Source organism: Choloepus didactylus, chromosome 12 (genome assembly GCF_015220235.1).
Source record: "Choloepus didactylus isolate mChoDid1 chromosome 12, mChoDid1.pri, whole genome shotgun sequence".
NCBI lineage: Eukaryota > Metazoa > Chordata > Mammalia > Pilosa > Megalonychidae > Choloepus > Choloepus didactylus.
In genome coordinates this window covers 82,241,464-82,264,059 of record NC_051318.1, presented here as the reverse complement: position 1 = coordinate 82,264,059, position 22,596 = coordinate 82,241,464, and the positions used below count along the sequence as shown (strand labels likewise).

Genomic DNA, 22,596 nt, shown 5'->3' with positions numbered 1-22,596 from the left:
TCTGGGCCTGTAGTAGTCCATAACCTACCTGCATTTTACTCCTCATTTCTCTGAATGCACTACTTTTACCTGGACCATCACACGTGCTTTCTTCTAAAGAATACAACTTAGATATCTACTGGAGATGTGACTTCCAAATAACGTTGGCAAAAATGGGATTGTTTTGCAAATACACCAATTTTCAAGCATTTCTGTTAGTCTTCACATAAAACCATATCATGTGAACATATACATTATTTGTTTAAAAACTGCACAAAGTTAGCTTAAAGATTTCAATAGTATCAGCCAAAATACAGGATGCTGATTGAAGCAAGAGGAAAGGAATCATGATTTGTGTCTGATACTGACTGACTTGTCTTAATTCTTTTCTTCTACTCCTTGATATCTGATCTCCTTTCTGGGACATCCCTTAAGAAATTATCCTTTCTACAGCATTACCTTCAATGTAAATATTAATATTATTCATTCAATGTAAATATATAGAAAAAATTAAGAAATATATCATGATGAGACCATGGTGTTGTTTACTACTAGACTGAAGTTTAACTGTATGTACATTTGGACCTGGGATTCATAGAGTTGATTTTACATCAAGGAGATAGAGAGGGGTGGCTTGGATTTGAGATGGGTTGGATTGAAAAGTCTTATGTCTGGCATTGTAAAAATGAATTTACTGAACAACAAACTTTTGTTTATTGGTTAAAAAAAATTCTTGTATTTCCTTTAATCTAGACTTCAATATCTATATTAAGAGGTAAAATGTTGATCGTTATCTTTTCTATAAAAGCAATAAAATAATTCCCTCTTTTGTTCTTTGGGCAAAAAAGAGTTTTCTCTATAGAGATACTGCCATGCCAGAAAATAGAAGGGTCAATTTTCCTACCCTTTTGGTAAGTCTCCGTGTTTATGCCTACACAGGTTGAGAAAAGGCCAACATACAAACTACATAGTATAAGGGAAGGATCTTTAAAATAATTAAACTTATTCAACAGATTCCTTAAAATTATTTTCATTTAATATTTCCCATTGCACATCAGTGAACTTGAACTTGGTATTTATGTTAAATACTCATTATTAACTAGAGAAACCGGACCTCCAAGGAAATATCCCTTATTTAATGATATAGTTTGGGTCCTGGTTTCTGTGAAGTATGGAATGGGGATGGACGTGGACTGGAGAAGGGAGAAGGAAAGGATCTCTGATTTCATAGCTGCAGGTAATATGATATGAATAATTGGAAAGTGGAGAGATCATTTCAGTTGGTTAATTGTAATAACCTATTATCTTATTAGAGCATTTAGGTAGAATCAACATGTTGGGAACCAGATAAAAGGTGCATGAAAGCATTTAAAATTCAATCATTAGGTTTCATTGCACCCATCTGCTGCCAAGAAGTATAATTGGAAATTTGATTCATTGACCTTTAGCTGCCATTCTGGAGCACAGTTTCAAAATCTGTGTTTTTAAGTTAGCCATATGAAGTTAATTTGCTAAGAGCCATATTCAACACATTTTTAATCCAATCACTTTTTTGAACAAAACTTTTGAAAAATCAAGTTTAATGGGCTGTTATATATTTGACTGAAAGAGTCAATTTAGTTATTTAATTCTGGATCTGGTTAAAAGCAACTAATGTTCAAGTTCATTATAGTTTCTATTAACTAGAGGGACTGCTGAACTTTTTACTGTTATTTTATACATGAATTGCTACCTCTCATTAATTATTCTCTGGGTCTATATTACACCAAAATTATACTTACAGCATCCAATTACACTAAATTACATACCATGACATAAGAAAAACTCTGTGCAATTATTTAATATTTTGGGGGGTTTTCTAGAGTTATAAAATTTTGGCACCATCCCAACCCCTTTCTCCAACGTAAGTATGATACCGCAGTACCTTTCTGCAATATGATTTCTTATGTCTGCACTGAGTGGGGTGATGTATGGTAAAATTATATGCTTAACATAAGAAGTACATTATGTAAATTGATCATGATTTCTTGTCAGCATTTTGTACTGCTCTGCTAACAGAAGTTCATGTAACTGGGAAAAGAGTCATGATTAGACAGGTGTTTCTTCAGCCTGTGAGATCAAATTTCTAAAATATTTATATAGCGATAAACCAGATGTACACAGCTTAACCTTATAATCCCATTTCACAGCTTTTCCAAATACTTGGGAACTTGTTAAGTGTGGCACTGATTATTTTGGCAGCATATCTCCATTAATAGGATTGAGTTCTTCCTTATTTACAAGCAAGTGCTGTTAATATAATCTGGCATATTAAATCAACAGAGAAACTGAAAAAGGAGAATCCATCTGAGGGCTAATTGACAGGGTGGCTTTCTCTAAAGCTTTTTAATGTGGTTTTTATTGACTCTATAATATCAGAAAACACACAGCCCGGGAGAATGACATAAATATTTTGGATACTATGCTACTACCATTTTGATGCGAAGTAGTTACTGCTCAGATCGTGTATCATAATCTTGATATAAGTCACATAAAACCATGCATCTGCTCTTTACAAATATTCCTTTCAGCATTATCTCAACTGCAAGGCTTACTGTCAGTTGACATGTGAAATTAGTTTGAATGCACTCATTTTTTTTTCAAATAAGTAGACAATACAGAGTAATGTAATGATGTGTCATGATGTTCCTTATGCTTATTTATTGCAATAATTGATGGAGAGCTTATTGTTATGCTTTCAATTGAGCTATTTATGCACTATGCTACTGGGTGCACCCTTTCATATTTGTGATGTTCTATCCTCTCAAGAAAAAGGTATCAAGATCCTTAAATCAAAATAGAGTAGGTTAAGAGTTTTATACTTTGTGTTTTTTTGTATTAGGTGTGTAGCTTTAATAAACTACCTGACTCTACTTGAATAAACTTGTGAGCCTTCAGAAAACGGAAAAGTTTATTTTTCAAACTATATATGACAACCTGATTTCCCCAAGGAAGACAGCAACTCTTTTGCTTTTACATTTCTTTTGTGGGAAATTACCTACTTTGTGTTTTGCATTTATACAAAAATATGTCTAATGCACCGATAAGAAGGTGACATTACTAAAAAGCCATAGAATAAGGTAATCTGTAAATATGAGTTCTTCAAGCACAGTTGAGATCTAAATATATGAGATTTTGGGATCCTTGATTCTTTTAGGTCGTGACAGATATTCCAAAGGTGAAGCTACTCCTCTAAGATATTTTGCCATAGATCAGAGTAGTTGAGATTCGGGAACTGCTAGCCTAGTGCATTTTGGATTTTAACTTCTCCACTGTTGTACTGGAAATTTGTAGTCAGCCTCAAGGGAAGAATCAGCTACATTTGACTGCAGGGCCAGTTGTTCCCCTCCCTTTTGATTTTTAACAAGTCAGTAGTTTCCAAACAAGTCAACACTTTATCTTGGGAAAAATGACAACTACAAAACCCTAATATGCAAAAAATTCATGCTCTGAATTAAAAGAATTTCAAATTGTTTTCCAGTATGTTGTTTGTATCCAAGTTTCTTTCAAGTTTTAGTTTTTCAATATTAAGTACCTATTTCTTTTTCTTGATTTTAAGAGGAATATTTGCTCACTGTGAAATTCCAATTAAAAGCCCACACCTAAAACAGTCCTAGTGTATAGTAAGAATTCTTTAGGTACTTGTGGATTGGAAATAGAGAAAGTGCTTTTAAAAAGTTATAATTGCCTATAATTATAACACAATCCCTTCTCTACAGTTCCAAAATCAGAAGGACTCAGATCTGTACTGATTAAGGCTATTTAGAGCCTCTGTTTATTATATGTGTGAATGTTAACATTTTTCACTGAAGAAATATTAGTGTTTAATTTTGAGGGGTTACACTAGTCCCTTCTGGGAAGAGTAATACATGACATACACATCGAAGTATCCTTCAAAAATATGAAAAATTTAGGTATTACAAAAAACCTCGGGGTTCAACGGTTTCAAAAAAGGATTCTGAACCTGTATACATTTCCAGCCCCTTATGCACCCCTGCACACACACACATTGCTAAAACAAACATTATTTTTTAGCTGCTTTTTACTTACAGTTATACAAAAATGTCATGGATGTTAATAAATGTAGTTTCCTATTAACAGTGTTGGGATTCTAGACAAAGTAATAGATATATTAAAATTCTTTAATCAGTCATTCACTGGTGGATATTTAGAACATTTACACTGATATTCTATTTCCAAGATTCCTGGTTTTAAAAAATTAAAACATTGTTCAGTCCAGGGAAAGTTGCTTAAATTTCATGTTTTTTCTGTTTTCTCAGAATAGAAATAATAATATTTGTGATTCATATGTCTGTTGTAAGGATTAAAGATGAAATGTTATGCATGTAAATAACATGATCAATACTAAATGCTGAATAAATATTGATACATATCATTATTGTTTTTGTTTAGAGAAAATGACATAAAACACTCTGCAACATGATTTAGGGTATTGATATGCAAATATAATCTCTGATAAAAAGTCTTAGTTGGCTTAAATGCTAGCAATTATATGAGAGTAGAATTTTATTCCAGGATACTTATTTATATTTATAAAGAGTAATTTTATTGGAATCTAATTTGTTTTATTACAAAGTGCCATTTTGATCTATCTGAACATTCGTCACTTTCATTTTGAATAGGCAGTTCAAAAAATTGGCCAATTTTTGGTAGAATATCTTGTCATAATTGGTTTCCAGATACAATAAACTCCTTAAAATACCAAAAACTCTGAAGTGGAAAGATGTTATTAAGCCTTCCATAAAGTTGGTGATGTTTATGGAAGGAACCCATGTATGAAGAGAAGCTCACACCAGGTGGAAACTGAAGAGATTTGATGAAAGAACTGTTGTAGGACAGGGATTACTAGAAATTTAGAGATATGAGAGATATTTGATAGCATCTGGTTTCTTTTATACTTCTTTTTATATGAGAAAATTCTGAAGCCAAAACTTTTCCCCAGTGTAATATAACTAATGGCATCCACCCTAGATTTTAAGGTTCCTGCTCCAGCACCTCTTGGGCTCTGATGATTGGTGTGCATTTATCATATTGAGGTATCTATAGAGCATAAGAACGTCTTATAGTATGAATAATTACTTGCTTTGAAGCACTGCAACTTTGTTCCTAGATCAAAGGTCAATTTAAAGGAGGATTCTTCAAGGCCTTAAATATCAAAAACTCTCCTGGGCCTGTGTTCAACCCATTGCCACAGGTCTTCCAGATGGGAGAACAGCAGTAGTTTCAAGGGATCCTCTAGCTTGGTCCAAAAAGTGGACATGTTCCCAAATTTTGGAGTCTCCAGAAATTCCAATGTTCCCAGATTTGATCATAGAACCAGCTTTGATTGTTTTATTCTACTCAAAATTGTCCAGTAGACCTCATTGATTTTATTTGCGTTTAATCTAATTCAGAGCTGTACAGTTACGGGAACAAGGCCATTCAAGTGGCCCTGACCTGGTATTAGAACTCTGTAAGGGTATTGATTAGCAAGCATTATTAGAATGAGAACAATAAAACTGTGAAGCAAATGTAACAATGATAAATAGAATATAATAGAAAACACAAAGTACATAAAAACACAAAGTGAATCATGTAGTACTTGCAAGATTTTGAGTCAAAAGAAATTTATGCTTGCAAGTCATTTTGGGACCTTGAGCCAGCTTCTCATCATTGTCACATGCCTCAGTTTTCCCATTCATAAAATATAAATAGTTAAATGGCTCAGCAGGTGAGGTTGAAAGAAATAATAGATCTGAAAGGGTTGGAATACAATGGGGAGATCACCCTGTGAAGTAGATAAGGAAGCACAGGCATGAGGAGGCCAAGATTGAGTTCTTTGAAGTAACCAAAAGCTGAAGAGTGATGTCTCTATGGGAAAGAATGTGTTTCTCACTCTTATCCTGAGTACACTCTGGAGGAATTTGTAATACACTCGAGGAAACTCCATGTGCATAAGTGAGTTTTGTTTTCAGCTGTTCCCATGATGGTACTGAATGTTTCCACAGTTTTAAGTAGTTTGGAATTGACTATAAACATGCTATGAATCACCTAACACTGAAATCCACTTAAAAAATTATGAACAGTTTTTCAATCAGGCACATTCCAAATGAAGTGCACCCTGGGAGGGGAATGTGTTTCTTACAGAGGATGAAAATGACTTGTGTTTTTTCTAAACTATTACCTAATTAAGCATTACCTAATTAAGCATATTATAAAAAAAATCTCAATATTTTATCTACAGGAATAAGTAGAATAAAAATTTTGTTATATGTTTAAGAACTCAGTCTTTCTAAGCCAGAGGTCAGCCAGTCTCTGTCACAATGACTCAGCTCTGCTAGTGAAACACGAAAGCAGCTGAAGAACTGGTAAAGACAGGCATGGCTAATAAAATTTATTTTCAAAAGCAGGCAGGGGGCCATGGGTTGGAGCTCACCAACCCCTGCTTTAAGGCATTATCAAATGTTAACAATATTTCTTATTTTTTTCCATTTGTGTGTGTGCAGGTAATTGCACCATGTAGATTATGAACACTTTCTTACAAGATCAAAATGATTGTCTGTTCTTTCAAAACTAGATATGGAAAAATGTAAGCCTATTGTCTCATGAAGTAATCGTTATTAGATAAGATTGCTTCTTTCACTAGAGGAGAAAAATTCTTAGAATTAAACTCTTCAAGCACAGAAAGAACTGGAGATGTTTGACTTAGATATTAAGTGACAGTCTGATAAAGAGTAGAGATATTTCATTTCATTTTGTGCTAATGTTTAATTAAAAATATGTTAGCATTAAAAAAGACACTTTGCTTTATTTTAACTTCAGATATGAACACTCACCTAAAGTAGACTACTTCCATTGAATCATACATTTTAAATGTGATACTTATTCTTGTATTTCACAGAGAAAATGACAAATATTCTAGTAATCTAATACTTATATATCCGATTAATAATTAAATTTTTCCTCAGATTGGAGCATACATTTTCCTTTGCAATAGTTATTTCTGGGGACAAGACTTCTGAAATACTTGTATCATTATTTCCTAAATAATAATTTTAATCTCATAATTACTACTTTGTTTAGCTACCAGAAATCAAAATCCAACGGGTCAATTCCTTTGTAAATTTAAACTTCAATATTCTTTCTTTTTTTTAGGAGTTCAGTATATCATCTATGAAGCACTTGCAAAAGTTTCAGGTCTTCAAAATTCCCCCAAAGTATTTACTAATCATTATCAGGAATATTGTTGATTAGCTGGTTGCCTGATTGGTTGCTTATAATTATAAACAACCAAAATTCTCTATGTCTATCAACAAAGAAAGGAAAAAATTGTTCCATTTAAGTTTGAATACCTTCTATTTTTGTTTCTCCCATTAGGAATTTGAATGCACCATAAGAGGTGATGACTTACTAGGAAGGCTGATAAAAAAATGGACAGAAAACTGATCTCATTGATTTTTATTTTCGTTTGAAAACTGGAACCCATTATCTGAATAATAATTATCTTTTTTTATATTGAATAATATTTTTTATTATATTTTATTATATTGAATAATAATTTAATATTTTGAGGAAGAAGACTGAGGAATTGTGTTTACCAATATCATTACATTCATAATGCTTTTATTTTAATTATTGTGAAAAATAAATGGAAGACCTGGATAATGGACATATAGTTTGGTTCCTCTTTTAAATTGGTTATTAGTTTGCTTGTGAATTTTACATAATGAGTGACTAAATGTAACACCTTCAATTTCTGTGGCATGTTAAAAGGTATGCGTTCAAAAGTGCCTATTTTGAAAAATTTTATGACAGTAAAGATAATAAGTAAACTGGTTAAGTAAACTGCATGCATGAGAATATTTGAATGTAAATGGCTATTATTACCTTTTGATGTTATTAGCCAAAGGAGAACTCTGGTTTCTTTGAGTACAATATGATGCAGAGCACATTGAAATAGCTTAACATGATAGTATAGAGAGGTGAGGGTGCAAACTCTTTCCAAGAGCCACCTGATTATTAAGGGTGATAGTAGGACTATTTTTACTTAGTATGAAACAATAATTTATAACAATATTTTGAAAGCAATTTACATTAATTTCATATTTCCAAAAATATTGGGGTTGGTTCATTATTGTTCTCCATTATCTCAGACAGCAGCACTGAAACCAACTGGTACTGGAAGTCTCTGGCAAGTGTCATTGTTCTACTATAAATTGGATATATGATGGGCAACTCTCTGAAAATCACTTAGCCAGTTTTTCTGTTTTAAAAAAATAAATGTGGACAATAATTTCACTATGTCTCCTAGGGCAGTTGGGGTGAATGAATAATAAGCCTCAGTAATGCTATTCTGTAGACCTAATATAGGAGAGCATACTTGAAATTTCCCAGCCAGAATATACACAGTGACACTCTATGCTTACATTTAGATTCAGTGCAGTGTAGTTTCAAAGCATGCCTGGAATAGCTCAGTGAAATAGACTAGAAACTAGTTTAAATCCCAAATAATGCAATTTGTTAAAATGACCCTTTCTTACTAGCAAGTTCTTAAAACTAATAAAAGTAAGACTTTAAGGAAATACATCTTCCAAAGGACTCAGTATTCACAGTGACAATAAGTAAAATAATGTTTTACCTATTTATCTTTCTTCCTTCTCTCTTTCTCTTTATATGCTGAGAATACTAGAGGAAGCATTCATTTCAGAATTATAATGAATTTTCAATGGCCACATAAACCTTTTGAAGTTCTAATTTCTGGAGGCCCAATTGCAGAGATATTCCGTCTAGTAGAAAAAAAACTGCTAGTATCCTTGATAGAGATGAGAAACACGCAAGGGAGGAGAAAAGCAGAGAAGAGCCTCTTCAGAGTAAAAGGCTGGCTGAGAGATTGCAAAAAGCAGAAAAGAATTTTGATAACCCCCCTTCCCCCACCCCACCTCCATCCTGGTTCTCCCCATCCCTTTGCACACTAAAATAAAAAGGGAAGAGTGAATATTAGACGGGACTGAGAAGGATGGCTGCGTTGAAGGGAATGGCTGAATTGGAGGATGTTGGGAGTTGGCTACCATTAAGTGAGTTCTGATGTTTTTCCCAAGACTTCAACTCATGGAATAGTAGTGGTAGTGCCAAGGAGAAAGCATATCTAGCATTCAGTGGTACCCAGTGGTCGCCTGGATGCCAGATTCAGCAAATATTTAAAAGGTATGTGTAGAATTCTCTCCTTTTGATCATCATAACTTTTGATCATCACAATTTTCTTCATTCTTGTCAAAGATGATTTTCTTCAAGATTCATCAATTACATAATAAATACAGACACATCAATCATTGTCAAAATTATCAGTGTGATGTATAAAGGTGTTAACATTTGCAAGATGTTTTAAAACAAAAATATACATTCCTGAAAAATAACCCATGCCATCTTGATTGAGAGGTAGAATGAAAATTCTTGCTTACAGGTTGTAGCTGTGATTGTCCTCACATTTTTAATATAAAGGAATGCTGGTTTTTGCTAAATGTGGTAAGAATTTCTCATGTTTTTATTAGACCTTTAGTAACAAAACACAAATGTCGACCACACTATACTTGTCTAAAATATATTGTTTTGAAAATAACTGATAAATACAGTTATTGCCATACTTCATGCACTTTAAAAATTCCAAAGCCATAGGAGCTGTCAGATAACTTTATAAGTGGTGGCTTAAAATGCTGTTGCCTACTTCAGCAATATTGAAAAAACCACACCATATATTCTGTTGTAGGCAAAGCTATCAGAAGCAGTGTGGATATGAAAAGACTAAAAGTGAATTATTTACCTCTTAACACTCCCTTGTGTTCAGCCTACTGCAAAGAGAATGCTTGTTATCATTGTGAAAAGCAGTACCTTTGACATAAGGAAAATTTTCACCTTGTTTTGTTTTGTTTTCACCCAAATGGCATCAATGTATGCAATCAACCTTGTGTCCCTAATTCACAGGGATTTTTCAAAACTCCAGTTCCCTATCCCTAGATTAAGAAAACCCTGTACATCTAAATGTAACTGAATCTGTTGTGTCATGATTTAACACCATATCTAGAACCTTTTTCTGTTTTAAGAAGAAACACTGCTCTATTCACTACACATCTAACCCAAAATTGGTCTATTAATGATAAATGCAAAGAAGTGAAGACATACTTTCATTTTCCTTATTAATTCCTAGTCTAGATCAATGCCTAACGAATTAAAAACTCCTCCATGTTTACATTGTACCCAATAGGAGATTCTTTTTGTATTTTACATACCTGTCTTTACCTTCTTGTATCTTACCAATTTACAGTGATAATGTTGACACAAACATAATGCTTTAGGGTTATTTATTAACTAATTTTAATTAATTAAATTAATTAATAGTTACAATTATTGAAGCACACAGGCTTCTAGAATCTGGTGCAATGTACAGAATCCTTTCTTCTTCAGTGTCTAATTGCTGTCATTCCCATTGAGCATATTTTTATTTCAAATATTGTGACTGTCATTTTTAGAAGTTTCATTCCATTTGACTCTTTTCTATATCCTTTGTTTCTCTCCTCCTGGGCCAAGATTTGGGAGAGAAAAGGAAAGCATCTAGAGGGAAAATTGAAGGAGGCTTTCACTTTCAGGGCCATGCCTTTACAACCCTGAGCATATTTATAATATTTCTAATCAATTTTTAAGATCCTTGTCTGCTAATTTCATCATCTGTTTCATCTGTGGGTCTCTTTCTGTTGATCAAATTTTCTCCTAGGTATGGGTTATATTTTCCTGGTGCATTGCATGCCTTCTAATTCCTGACTGGATCACAGATGTTGTGAATTTTACATTGTTGAGTGCTGAGTTTTTGTTGTACTACCCATGGTCTGGGCTAAATATATGTTTGTGGAATGAAATAATTTACCTGTTGGGGCTGAATAGTGACCTCTTTTCTAAAGGTCCCCTCCTTGGTAAAGAAGCTGGATGGAAAAAGGCAAGGGGACCTCAAGAACATCAGCAGTTTATAATCCCCTGATAATTCCACGCCAGTCATTCTGGGAATGCCGGAACTCTTTGGTGTGCCAAAGTTTTCCCACCATAGAAAAATTCCCGACTGTTCCATGACTCTATAATGGGTAACATAAGATAATGCTGGCAAATTAGCACCAAAGTAATTCTTTATATATTTAATTATATGAGTGTTATTGCACTAAGCAGCAGATTGAATTCTAGCAACATTTAAATAATATAGATGATGGCGAAAATCTGACCGTTGGATCCAGTTTCTTAATACTCCATTCTTCTCTCTTCCTTCTACAGGGGTACATTTGGAAGCAAAATAGATATTTTCTTTAAATTCATTAGAAATAAGACTTCAAATGGCAAGGTCTTTATTTTTATCACCCCACATGTGATTCATTTTATAGAAATCCAAGTATTGTTTTGGAATTCACCAGACTTTCATCTGGCTATCATTATTTCATGATCATTACAGTGCTGCATATAGGATTTTAAAAATTAAAAAGTTGTAATGGAAATAGCATTCTATAACTAAGCTTTCATACAGTATTTCCTATAAAACATAACAGCTGCATGTTGTAGATAGTATTATTCCAATTTTCCAAAGTTGTAAATTTATTTTGACAATATTTTGTATGAACTTTGGTACTAGATGCTAATCATTTTGTATTACATGTCCTTTGAGTCCTTACAAAAATGGGCCCTATTAAATTATCTCCAAACATGGAATCAATTTTAGGAGGTATTTTCAAAATTTGAAGATGCATCATTTCTGAAAATGGATCCCAGTTTTCCATGATATAATCATGTTTGTTTTTTTTGCTTTGAAAGAAGAAGCTACTCCTTTGCAATAAATTCTGGCTGAAATCTTTATTTAGAATATTTACTTTATGGCTGTGTAAATGGGAGCTGCATACAAAAAAAAATCTTTGAAAGAAATGAAAGTTTAGCTAAATAATTCATATGTAAGGCGACTATCTTCCAGAGTGGTTGCTTGAGTCTGCTGGTGTGGTAAATAGATGTTTATATCCCGAATCCATTTGTAGTCTGTCCAAATGAATATGGACTTCCTTTGTAGCCTTTATAAAGTTGGCTTGGTATAATTTTCAAATATAAAGTTTGGAAGCACTCTTTATTGAGAATATTTAATAAAAGAATTGTAGTTTTATAATTCTTCTTGATAAAAGGTAGAATCCTCACGTATATGAGAGGCTCATCATCTCCTATGTTTTCTTGATATCTTTTTTTTAAATTATCATACAGTAACATTGACATTTTTTGGGGTGTGGAGGTCTATGAATTTTTGCACAGTATAATTTCATTAACCACCACCACAAGAATCAGGATACTAAACAGTTCCATCACCCCCAAATCTTCCTCATGCTATACTTTGGTATTCACACTTTCCCACCTTTAACTCATGACAACCACTGGTCTGTTCTCTACCATAATAGTTTCCTTTTTTGAGAATGTCTTATACATGGAATATACAGTATGCAATGTTTTGATACTCGTTTCTTTCACTTTGCATAATTCTTCTGAGATTTCATCCAAGTCATTGCATCAACAATTCCTTCCTTCCTTCCTCCTTCCTTCCTTCCTTCCTTCCTTCCTTCCTTCCTTCCTTCCTTCCTTCCTTCCTTCCTTCCTTCCCTGCCTTCCTTCCTGCCTGCCTGCTGTTTTCCTTCTTTCTTTCTTCCTCTTTCTCTCTCTCTCCCCCCTCCTTCCCTCCTTTCCTTCTTTCCTTCCTTCCTTTTTCTGAGTACTGTTTCACTGAATGTATGTATCCCAGTTTGTTCATGTAGTCACCTTTTGAAAGACATCTCAGTTGATTCCAGTTTGTGGCAAAGAGAGCTGCTGTAAACATCCCTGTAGATGTTTTGGTTGTGCATAAGTTTTCATCTCTTTTGGGTAAATACCTAGGAATGGAATTACTGGTTTATATGGTACATGTTTGTTTAACGTTATGTGAAGCTGCCGTACTGTTTTCCAGACTGTAATAGCTTGCATTTTTTTCATAAAAGAATTCTAGTTATTTCGCGTTCTCATTAGTACTTGGTATTGCCACTATTTTAATTGTAGGCATTCTAATATGTATGCTGTGATGTTTCATCATAATTTTAATTTGCATTTCCCCAATTGTTAATTATATAGAACATGTCTTAATGTGAATATTTGCTATCATATTAAGTATGATATCCTATATAGTGATGTGTCTATGCATCTAGTATATCCTATATAGTGATGTGTCTGTGCAAGTTTTTTGTCCATTTTTGAATTGGGTTTTTTGTTTTCTTACTGTTTAGTTTTGAGAGTTCTTTATATATTTAGCATACAGTATTAAAAATTTTTTCTAGCAGCCAATGTCTTGCTCATCTTTTTTTTTTTTTTTTTTTTTAATTCTCTCAATAGTGTCTTTCATGGAGCAACATTCTTAATTCAATGAAGTTTTTTTTTTTCTTTTTCTTTCGTGGATTATATCTAAAAACTCTTTGCCTAATCCCAGGTCACAAAATTTTCTGCTATATTCTTAAGTTTTTAATTGTATTTTTACATTTAGGTCTGTGATTCGAGTTATTTTTTGCATAGTGTAAGGTGTAGCTTGAGATTCCTTTCTATTGAATTATCCACTGAATTTCCTTTGCAACTTTGCTAAAATAAATTGGCCACATTTCTGTGGATCTAACTCTGGACAGTCTCTTCTGTTCTATTAATCTGTGTCTATTTCTTTGGCAATACTGCATTGGATTGATAATTATAGTTTTATAGTAAGTCTTAAAATAGAGAAATATGATTCCACCTTTATTCTTTTACAAATTATTTAGACTATTTCAGTTCCTTTGATTTTCCATGTGAATTTTAGAATCATCTTATCTACATCTACTAAAAATCTTGCTGGGAATTTTAGTGGAATTACATTAAATTATAGATCATTTGGGGAACATTTACATCTCCTTTATGTTGCATCTTTAATGCATAAACAATATATATTTCCATTTATTTGGGTTGTCTTTGATTTATTTCTTCAAATTTTGTCATGCTAAACATGCAGATTCTATTCCGTCAGAACATTTTTTTAAGTGTATAGCTAAATGTTTGATTTGGGGGAGCTATTATAAATGGTATTGGTTTTGAAATTTGGGTTTCCAATAGTTGTTTGCTAGAATATAGAAATATTATTGATTTTTGTGTGATGATCTTGAGTGTAGCAACTTTGCTAAACTTATTTATTATTTATAGGAAGTTTGATTGTTTTGTATGTGTTTATTTTTATTTCTTGGTATTTGCTACTTAAATAATTGTGTTGTCTGTGAACAGGGACAGTTTTTCTTCCTTTCCAACCTGTATGCCTTTTATTTTTCTTGCCTTATTGAATTTATTAAGGCTGTCTGCACTGTTGAATAGAAGTGGTTAGCATACATCCTTGCTTGGTTCTTGATCTTAGGGGGAAAATTTTCATTCTTTCATCAAGTAAGAGGTTAAGCACACTCTTTTATGTGAGGAAGTTCCCTTCTATTTCTAGTTTGCTGAGAATTTTTATCATGAAGAGATGTCGGATTTTGTCAAATACTTGATATATATTTTTAATTTCTATTTTTTTACTATCTTAATATGCAAAAAGTCTATTTTTCTTTCTTTTGCTATCCACTTTCAGTTCCGCTTCTTAAGGCATATGTAAATGGCCATATCAAATTAATCTTTTTCAATTAAAGTGCTTTCCCAGTTTTAGCCAACATGCTTCAGTTTCACTAGGGGCTATCTTTTGACCTTTTTCAGAGATACTAGTCTTTTTTAAATGATGAATTTGTTTACCAGAGTCCTACTAGGATGAGCAAGTTGGAGAAGATGGCATCTCTTAGGAATATTAAATTCAATATTGCTGCTAAAACTTCAGCATTCAATTATCAAGTATAAATTTACAACAATTTGATGAATACTAGTAGAGAAATGCACAAAAGCAAATAATTTAAGAAAACATCCTGCAGACTTTATCCATTTAAAGTGTGTTTGCTAGCTTGCTTGTTTATTCATTTGATTGTGTTTTCTACCAAAGGAAGGGAAAGGAAACCTAAATTTTAATTATCTTAAACAAACAAAATAACAGCAACTGAAACAGAAAAAAAATAGGAGGGCACATTCAGTTTTGCAAGTTAGATCAGATCTGTTTTGTTGTGAGCAAATAATCACTTTTTTAAAAGCTTTCATTTATTTTGCTCCTGAGTTTGAATAGACTAAAAAGATTATCATACCATACAATTTTTAAAATGTCTACTTGAGAACTTTTATGCCACTATCCACAATTCAGGTTACACATTATTTTAATGATAAACAAATTAAATGTTTTAAAATAATAGTTAAAAGTTACAGTTTTCAAGTTGAGTTTGAAGGGAAAACATTCTAGTGATTAGTTTGTATGGAAGAGGAAGAAATTTTCAAGAGTTAATAATATTCATGTTTAATTACTCTGCTGAGACCTAAAGAAGCTACAAGGGTCTAATCTCAAAGTTTACTTTCTCCCAAGAACTAAAAGTTAAGAATTATAAATGTAGAAGGTAGAACTCAATTTTTAGTGTACAGTGGTGGAAAATATTTGAAATCCCTTCCTACTCTAAGTTAAATGATGTTATATGATACCCTGGCTTTTTTTCCCTTACTTTTCTATGCAAATACTGATACTTTATATTCAGATTATTTTAAATGAATTTTCAGACACCCTTGGAGCCCAGATAATGAAAATGTTACTTTTTATTTTAGGACCCGTGTGGTTTTTATAGTGAATTCTTTATATGTTTAAGGCCAAATGGCTATTTCATTATGGGAATTTATACACACACACACACACGCACACAGACACACACACACACACACACATACACACAGGCTCTCACATTCCTTTCTACTTTAGTGGATGAGTGCAGACATTATTAAAATTTCTGATACACTACTACTGGTTCAGTTGTGAAATTTTGAAATTGTATTTTGTGAAATTCTAGAAATTCTTTTTTCCTTTTATTTAACCTGTCTCCCCACTGCTTCCTCCTCCCTATATGTCTTTATTTCACTCTCCCTACTTCTTTCTCTCCCTCTCTCGCTCTTTCCTCTTTCCCCTCTACTTTGTTTACCCTTCCAAAATTCATCCATTTCTTCCTTCCTCTTTTTATTCTATCTTCATGAAAAAAGAAATAGTAGCAACATTACAGCCCAGATTTTATGAAACACTCTGATACATATGTACATAAATATGTGCATGTATGTAAATTCAGCTGTCAATTCAATGGGAATATATGTTTTGTTTCTTAAGGTATTTTATTTTTTTTTAGAACTGCCTAGAACTTTAGTAGCATGGAAGCATTTTTAGATACTATTTCTGTTAGTAAAGGGAAAGAGAGGCTTCCGCAGTTTGTCTCCCTGTATCTAACTGAACAGGGATCTACATCTTATGAGGCCTCCCTTAATTAAAGCCATTAAACCATAAGGCATTTTGTAATAGCACTTATATTTCCTAATGAGAGTTTCCACTTTCATTTTATATTATACTAGGTCCCTAATACCTTTGATTCTGTCTTACTCTAATTTCTTAAGATACTGAAGCTTAGCTTTTAACTGACAGTGAGAATGCATTGGATAAATGTTTTTGACCAATACCAAAGGACAAACTAGTTTCTATTGAAAAGTTAAAATGTAGAGTTTCTAAGTAGTTTTATTTTGAAAAATTAGCAAGATTCTTCTGCAAACATTTTTGGCCCCTTCTTTTGGTTACCACTGTTTTTATTATTAAAAGGTAGAGTATATCCTTAAAAGTTGGTTGTTTGTCAGCATGGAGGTGAAAATTAAGGTGCACTGCTAAAAATAGAAACTAGTACAGCATGTTAGTGAAAACTGCTATCAACTACTAGTGAAAGAGATTTAGGAGTGAGGAATGAATCCAAAAGAACTTTAATATTCACCTTCATCTTTGCATGTACTTTGATAAAGGACATATGGACAAAAAGAGATTACAGATTGAGAAATTTGTGAGATTCTTCTTGCCCACAAATTTCTTACAGACAATGAAGCTTACATAATCCTTTAAGCTTTTACTCTTAACATTTTTTTGTGGGGGTAGGGTGAGGTGGGTAATAGTTCATGAAGCTAATAATTACAAATTATTACATGGGGAGGAAAAAGGGGAATTGTTATTTTAAATTAGTCTTATTATTTAAAAAAATAAAACACGTATTGCACTACATTAAGCCTTACCTCGGGCCTTCTGCTTCATGAATTGCATGCTCCCTGTGTCACTGATACTTGATGCTGGATGATCTTGTACAAACCCATAGCTGCTTTAGAGCATAATGGTGTGATATGAAGTGGCGCAGAAAACAGGAGAAGCTTTGTCTTTGAGTCAGCTGCAAGAAGAAGTAGTGGGTATGAATGTACAGTATAGGGAGATCTATGAAAGATCCAGTCTCTTTCTCCCAAAAGACTCTGTTCCATGATACAAGGAGAATTCAGTTCTTTTTGGCAGAACTCCACATCAGTTTGGAAGCAGTAAAAACAACCTTAAAATCAAGCCTGCTTTCTCAATATCTTTACTCCTAATGTTTTAAGTAGCTGATTTTTTATTTTGCTTTTTTTTTTTTTAATAATCAGGAAGAAACACCCATTTTCAGTGCATTGTTTGGATGCAATTTCCATAGTTGAGATGGGATGGGAATGAACTACGGAGATGAGTTCAACCCTATATGCCATGCTTACATTTGTTACTGGCAAAATTTGTAGGAAAGGCCCTGTGTCTCTTCATTGAGGAGTGGATGACTTTATATTTCATCAAGAAGGGGCTTGAATCCCAGCAGGTGATGTAATTATGCTTAAAAATGAGTATTATTAAATAATTCACACTTTTAATATGGAGAAATCAGGTCATTTTCCCTCCTCCCACAAACATTCAATCTTAATATCTAAGTAATGAAACAACACAGTGTTATCCATCCCAGTACTAACAGAGAATGCCAGTTATGACAGGCTCATTGTTTACTTTTAACAGGTAATTTGTGGACCGGAATCATTTAATTGTTTTGAGTACATAATTACATGTCAGCAATTTCCAATTTAATTAAAATGTACAAATCTGAAGATTAAGGGAGTTTTTGAATTATTAATCATTTTTCCACTAGGAAATCTTGTTGCTCTGCAGGAGATTTGTCCAGTGTACAACTATACGTATTTTTTTCCTTCTCTTTCACAGACAGACAATTTTCCCGCAGAGCCCAATTACATGGGCAGCAGGCAGCAGTTTGTTCAAAGGTAAGGCCTATTAAATAACTTTCTCAGCTTCCCCATTTGCATTTGTGTCAAAATTGCTTTGTAAGAGACTACACTTCAGATGAAAACTAGTAGAGACAACACTTTCTCTTCTTTTTCTTTATATGTATTTCAGTAGCTCCACGTTTAAGGACCCAGAAAGAGCCAGCCTGAGAGACAGTGGGCACGGGGACAGTGATCAGGCTGACAGTGACCAAGACACTAACAAAGGCTCCTGCTGTGACATGTCTGTTAGGGAGGCACTCAAGATGAAAACGACTTCAGCTAAAAGCCAGCCACTTGAACAAGGTGAGTAAAGCCTTCCAATGCTTACAAAGTATAAAGCTTAAGCAATCGTTATAAACGTATCAGTACGAGTTGCCGTTTACCACGGTGGAATGGACCATTGATAATATATCAGAAGAGACTGCAAAACTCCAGATTGTTCCTGAGAAAAAGCAACTGTTCGGTATTTCAGTAGCAACAGGAAGAGGAAAGACATGGTTATTTGTCTTTCATCTTCTTTAAATGAGAAATCGACCAATGTCACCACATTGTTCTTACCTTCATGTACGTTTCCTAACTTCTCCCTTTTTGGGTTTGACCTAAAAGGAAAATATGGAATATATTAGCGAAATATGCATATATTAACATATTAATTTACATTATTATAATTATTTAATTCAGCACTTAGGTGAAATGAAAACTTGTTTGGAATCTTATGTTTCTAATTAGTGTTGATATATTTTTAGTTAAGATTTGAGGTTTAAAGAGAGTGAAATAGCCATGCTGGAGTTTTGGCTTCTTCTTTTGATACGTATCTAAGTCTTCATGGACACCAAATAAGTATGAACTTGCTTACCCTGATAAGGATGACTTAGAAATACTTCTAAATAAATGCATGTATTTTTTATGTCTAATCTCCAGTTCATTCATTTGATTTGCATTTTAATCAACTCTGATGTTTTTATTATTTCAAACAAAATCAGAATTTATGAATGATTCACCCAAAGGGTATTAAGCTACTCTTATGTGTAAAACTTGGGGAGTATGAATAGGTTTTTTTAGGTCCCATTGTAATAATGAAAAAGCATGTTGTATAAATTGGATTTCATAGTTACATCTGTATTACTTATATTAGTTTATGTAATGGTCTTCAAAATATTAATAGTATTTAAACATTTAATATTTATTATTTCAGTGTTTTTGAATGAGAAACTATATTTAAAATATGCAAACATATAGTTCTAAGTCCTTTATTGTTTAATTATTCATAGTAAAGTAGATTTTGCCTGTAGTGCGGTCTGTCCTGTCACATAAACATCAGCAGATATAAAGCTTATTTTTCCAATCTTGCTGAATTTTCAATGCATATTCACATACACACATAATTACATTCAGTTCTGAAATATATATATACATATATACTAACTACATAAATATTAAATATATTTCTATACTGAATATAATTATATTGGATTTAAGGTTGACCCCATAAAAAGCTTTGTTTTATTAAGTAAAAGTACCAGAAAGATGGTATTTTTCCTGAACTTTCACTGTAGCAACTTTCTATATAACAATGCAATACAGTTTTTAAAATTATTTTTAATGGGCAATTTGAATACTTAACTAATATTCACAGTTCCTGCAAATTTGGATCTCTGCCTGAAGTGACTTAAATGTTCTTGATGGGTTGTAGCTATGTGATACAAGTATATATGAATCTTTGAATTTTCATATACAATACACAGTATGAGATTGCTCAGATACATAAAGGATACATAAAGGAATTGATAAGTCATTGGCTTCTACTAGTAAAGCTACAAAGAGCAAATACAGAGTGTGCATTTATTATCATATCTACCTGAAAATCTTTATTAATTAAAAAAAAACCCTGCTATTCGCATTAACCCTTTCCATTCACTAACTAAGCAATATATTTGATGATAGTGAACAAAGATCAAAGATCACTAGAAAGAAAGGCAGTGGTTTCATTTATGCTTAAAAATGTAATTTATATGGAAAAGTAATGTTTTAGAAAGATGACTATTGTTCTTTAAAGAAGCCCAAAGTTAGCAAATGTGTTAACACTACAGATGAAATAATTGCTTATCTAATTCAAGAATGAGAATACCAATAGAAATATCTCCTGTAAAACAAATGATTTCCACATATCCCCATTAATAAATATGGGAAAATTATTACAAAATGGAGTCCACACCTAGGTAATCTATGAATTATGTAGGAGATACACTAACTGCCTTTTTAAAACATGATTTTTTAAAAATTAGCTAAAGTAACATTTCATTGATTGACTGCTGGAGTGATTAATTAGATTGATTCATGCATTCATTCATTCATTTAATAAGCATGTATTAAGTGTTTTCAGTATGTAAGGAAAAGTTAGATTCTGCAGGAATGTCAAAAAGACATTTGAATTGGATCCTGCCTTTAAGAAGCTACATGTACTTATAGAGGTGGGAGATCTTTCTCTTTCCCCCTCTCTCTATCAAAAATCTCTCCCTCCCTCGTTATCTTTCTCTTTTTCTATCATCTACTTATCTATGTACCTACATACACACCTACCTAGATTCAGAATATTCCAACTGGCATATGTTGAGTTCTTACAACTACCTATAAACTGTACCAGCTTCTTTGTAAAGTTAGCTTGTTTAAACTGAAAAACAACTCTTAAAAAGTTATTTTATTTTACATATAAGAAAACTGATTTTAAGGGAAATTTATTAACCTGTTCAGCAGGTTGGAGTTTAGTCCTCGGTTTAAAAACTAAAGCAAAATCTGTGTCTCTCTACACAATTTCGTCTCCAAATGGGAGAATTTGCTCAAATAAATATAGAGGAGTATGTTAAAACCTGAATTAATCTATGTGAACCAAGGGAGAGAGCATCACAGTAGCTATGTGCATGGAGTAAACTACTACTTGTACTTTGCTCAGTACTTAAAACTTACCTTACTTAGTTCTGATAGCATTCTTAAAGTGGTAACTACTTTCACATTTGCTAGATGTTAATTAACTTTCTCAGTGTTATGCATCTAGTAAGCACTGAAGTCAACACTAGAATGAAAATAACATGCCTTCAGAGCCTTCCCTCTTAAGCGATGCTTTATCCTAGTCACATAATGGGCAGCTTAATCTGAAGTTACTTTAATATGTTGAAGTAACAGTCAGCCATTGCCTTGGTCAATATATTCTGTTAATCTGTTTGAAAAGCATTGTGATAGGCATTGCCACTATTAATTTCATTTCACATGTGTAGAGAATAATTCTCACTTTATAAAAGAAAAATGATGATTCTCATGTAAGGTTTCAAGTATTCAACCCCAAACTTTAATACCTTTTGATATGCAAGCACAGCTTTTTCCAATAGAAGGGCCTGCCCAATCTGGCACAACCAAGGAGAAACATGTCTAGGAAAGGGGGTAGGACTCAAAAACCAAGTAACGTCCGCACGATCCTTTCTAGTCAGATCAGCGATGCTGTTGGGTTTGTGAGGACGACACGGGCAAATTTTTCCATCTTGTGTTGTCTCAAGCACGTCCCGTTCCAGTTTCAGTGATTCTTCACCACAGTTTAGATTTAGATATTGATGTACAAACTCTTATGTGCAGGGTCTTCATGATTTTTTCTTAACTGACCACTCAGGAATGTTTAACTTCTTGTCTTTTGAGGATGAAGTCACTGATTCAGTGGCTTACAGGGTGCTCCTGACGCTAGTCTATCTGGTTTGCTTTAAGATGTGATCTTATTCTGGTATACGCAGAACTGGGAAGATCTGGTTAATGACCTTTTGGGAACTAAGCACAAAGAGTAGACTGCTAAGATTGGATTAATAGATAACCAGCTCAGCTGTGGTAGTAGAAGATCCAGAGCCGCTTAAGTGAAGGAATTTTTAATAAGCATATTTATCAGCTATGACTTTAAAATTCTCCCACAAACAAATTTAAATTTTTAAAAGAAAGAAACTGTATAAAAAGAAGCCTCTTTACCAGTCTTCCTCTCTTAAAAATTTTTAGCAGTGTCTTCTGCAGATTTGTCTTAAAAATATAATTAATGGCATATAATATTTTACACTGTGGTATTATTTTTTTGAATTTGTTCTCTACTTAGATTTTTCTCATTTTAGAAAAGTACTGTTGTATTTCTATATTGAAATATTTACTTAGTTAAGAAATGAAAGTCAATTCCCCAAATGATCTTCATATTTTCAATAGAAATTTTATCCTTTGGAAATAACCTAGGATTTTTTTTGAAATTTTACTTTA

At 32.9% G+C, this 22,596-nt stretch overlaps 1 protein-coding gene across 3 annotated transcripts in view; it reads left to right on the top strand.

The window, feature by feature from the left end:
• Positions 1–22,596, top strand: part of PCDH17 (protocadherin 17) — a 101,382-nt gene that overhangs the window by 16,858 nt on the left and 61,928 nt on the right. For all 3 annotated transcript variants that reach the window (XM_037800244.1, XM_037800246.1, XM_037800245.1), the window contains exons 2-3: positions 18,257–18,315; positions 18,449–18,621. In XM_037800244.1, coding sequence (XP_037656172.1) covers positions 18,257–18,315; positions 18,449–18,621 — 232 coding nt within the window. The remainder of the gene's footprint in view (positions 1–18,256; positions 18,316–18,448; positions 18,622–22,596) is intronic.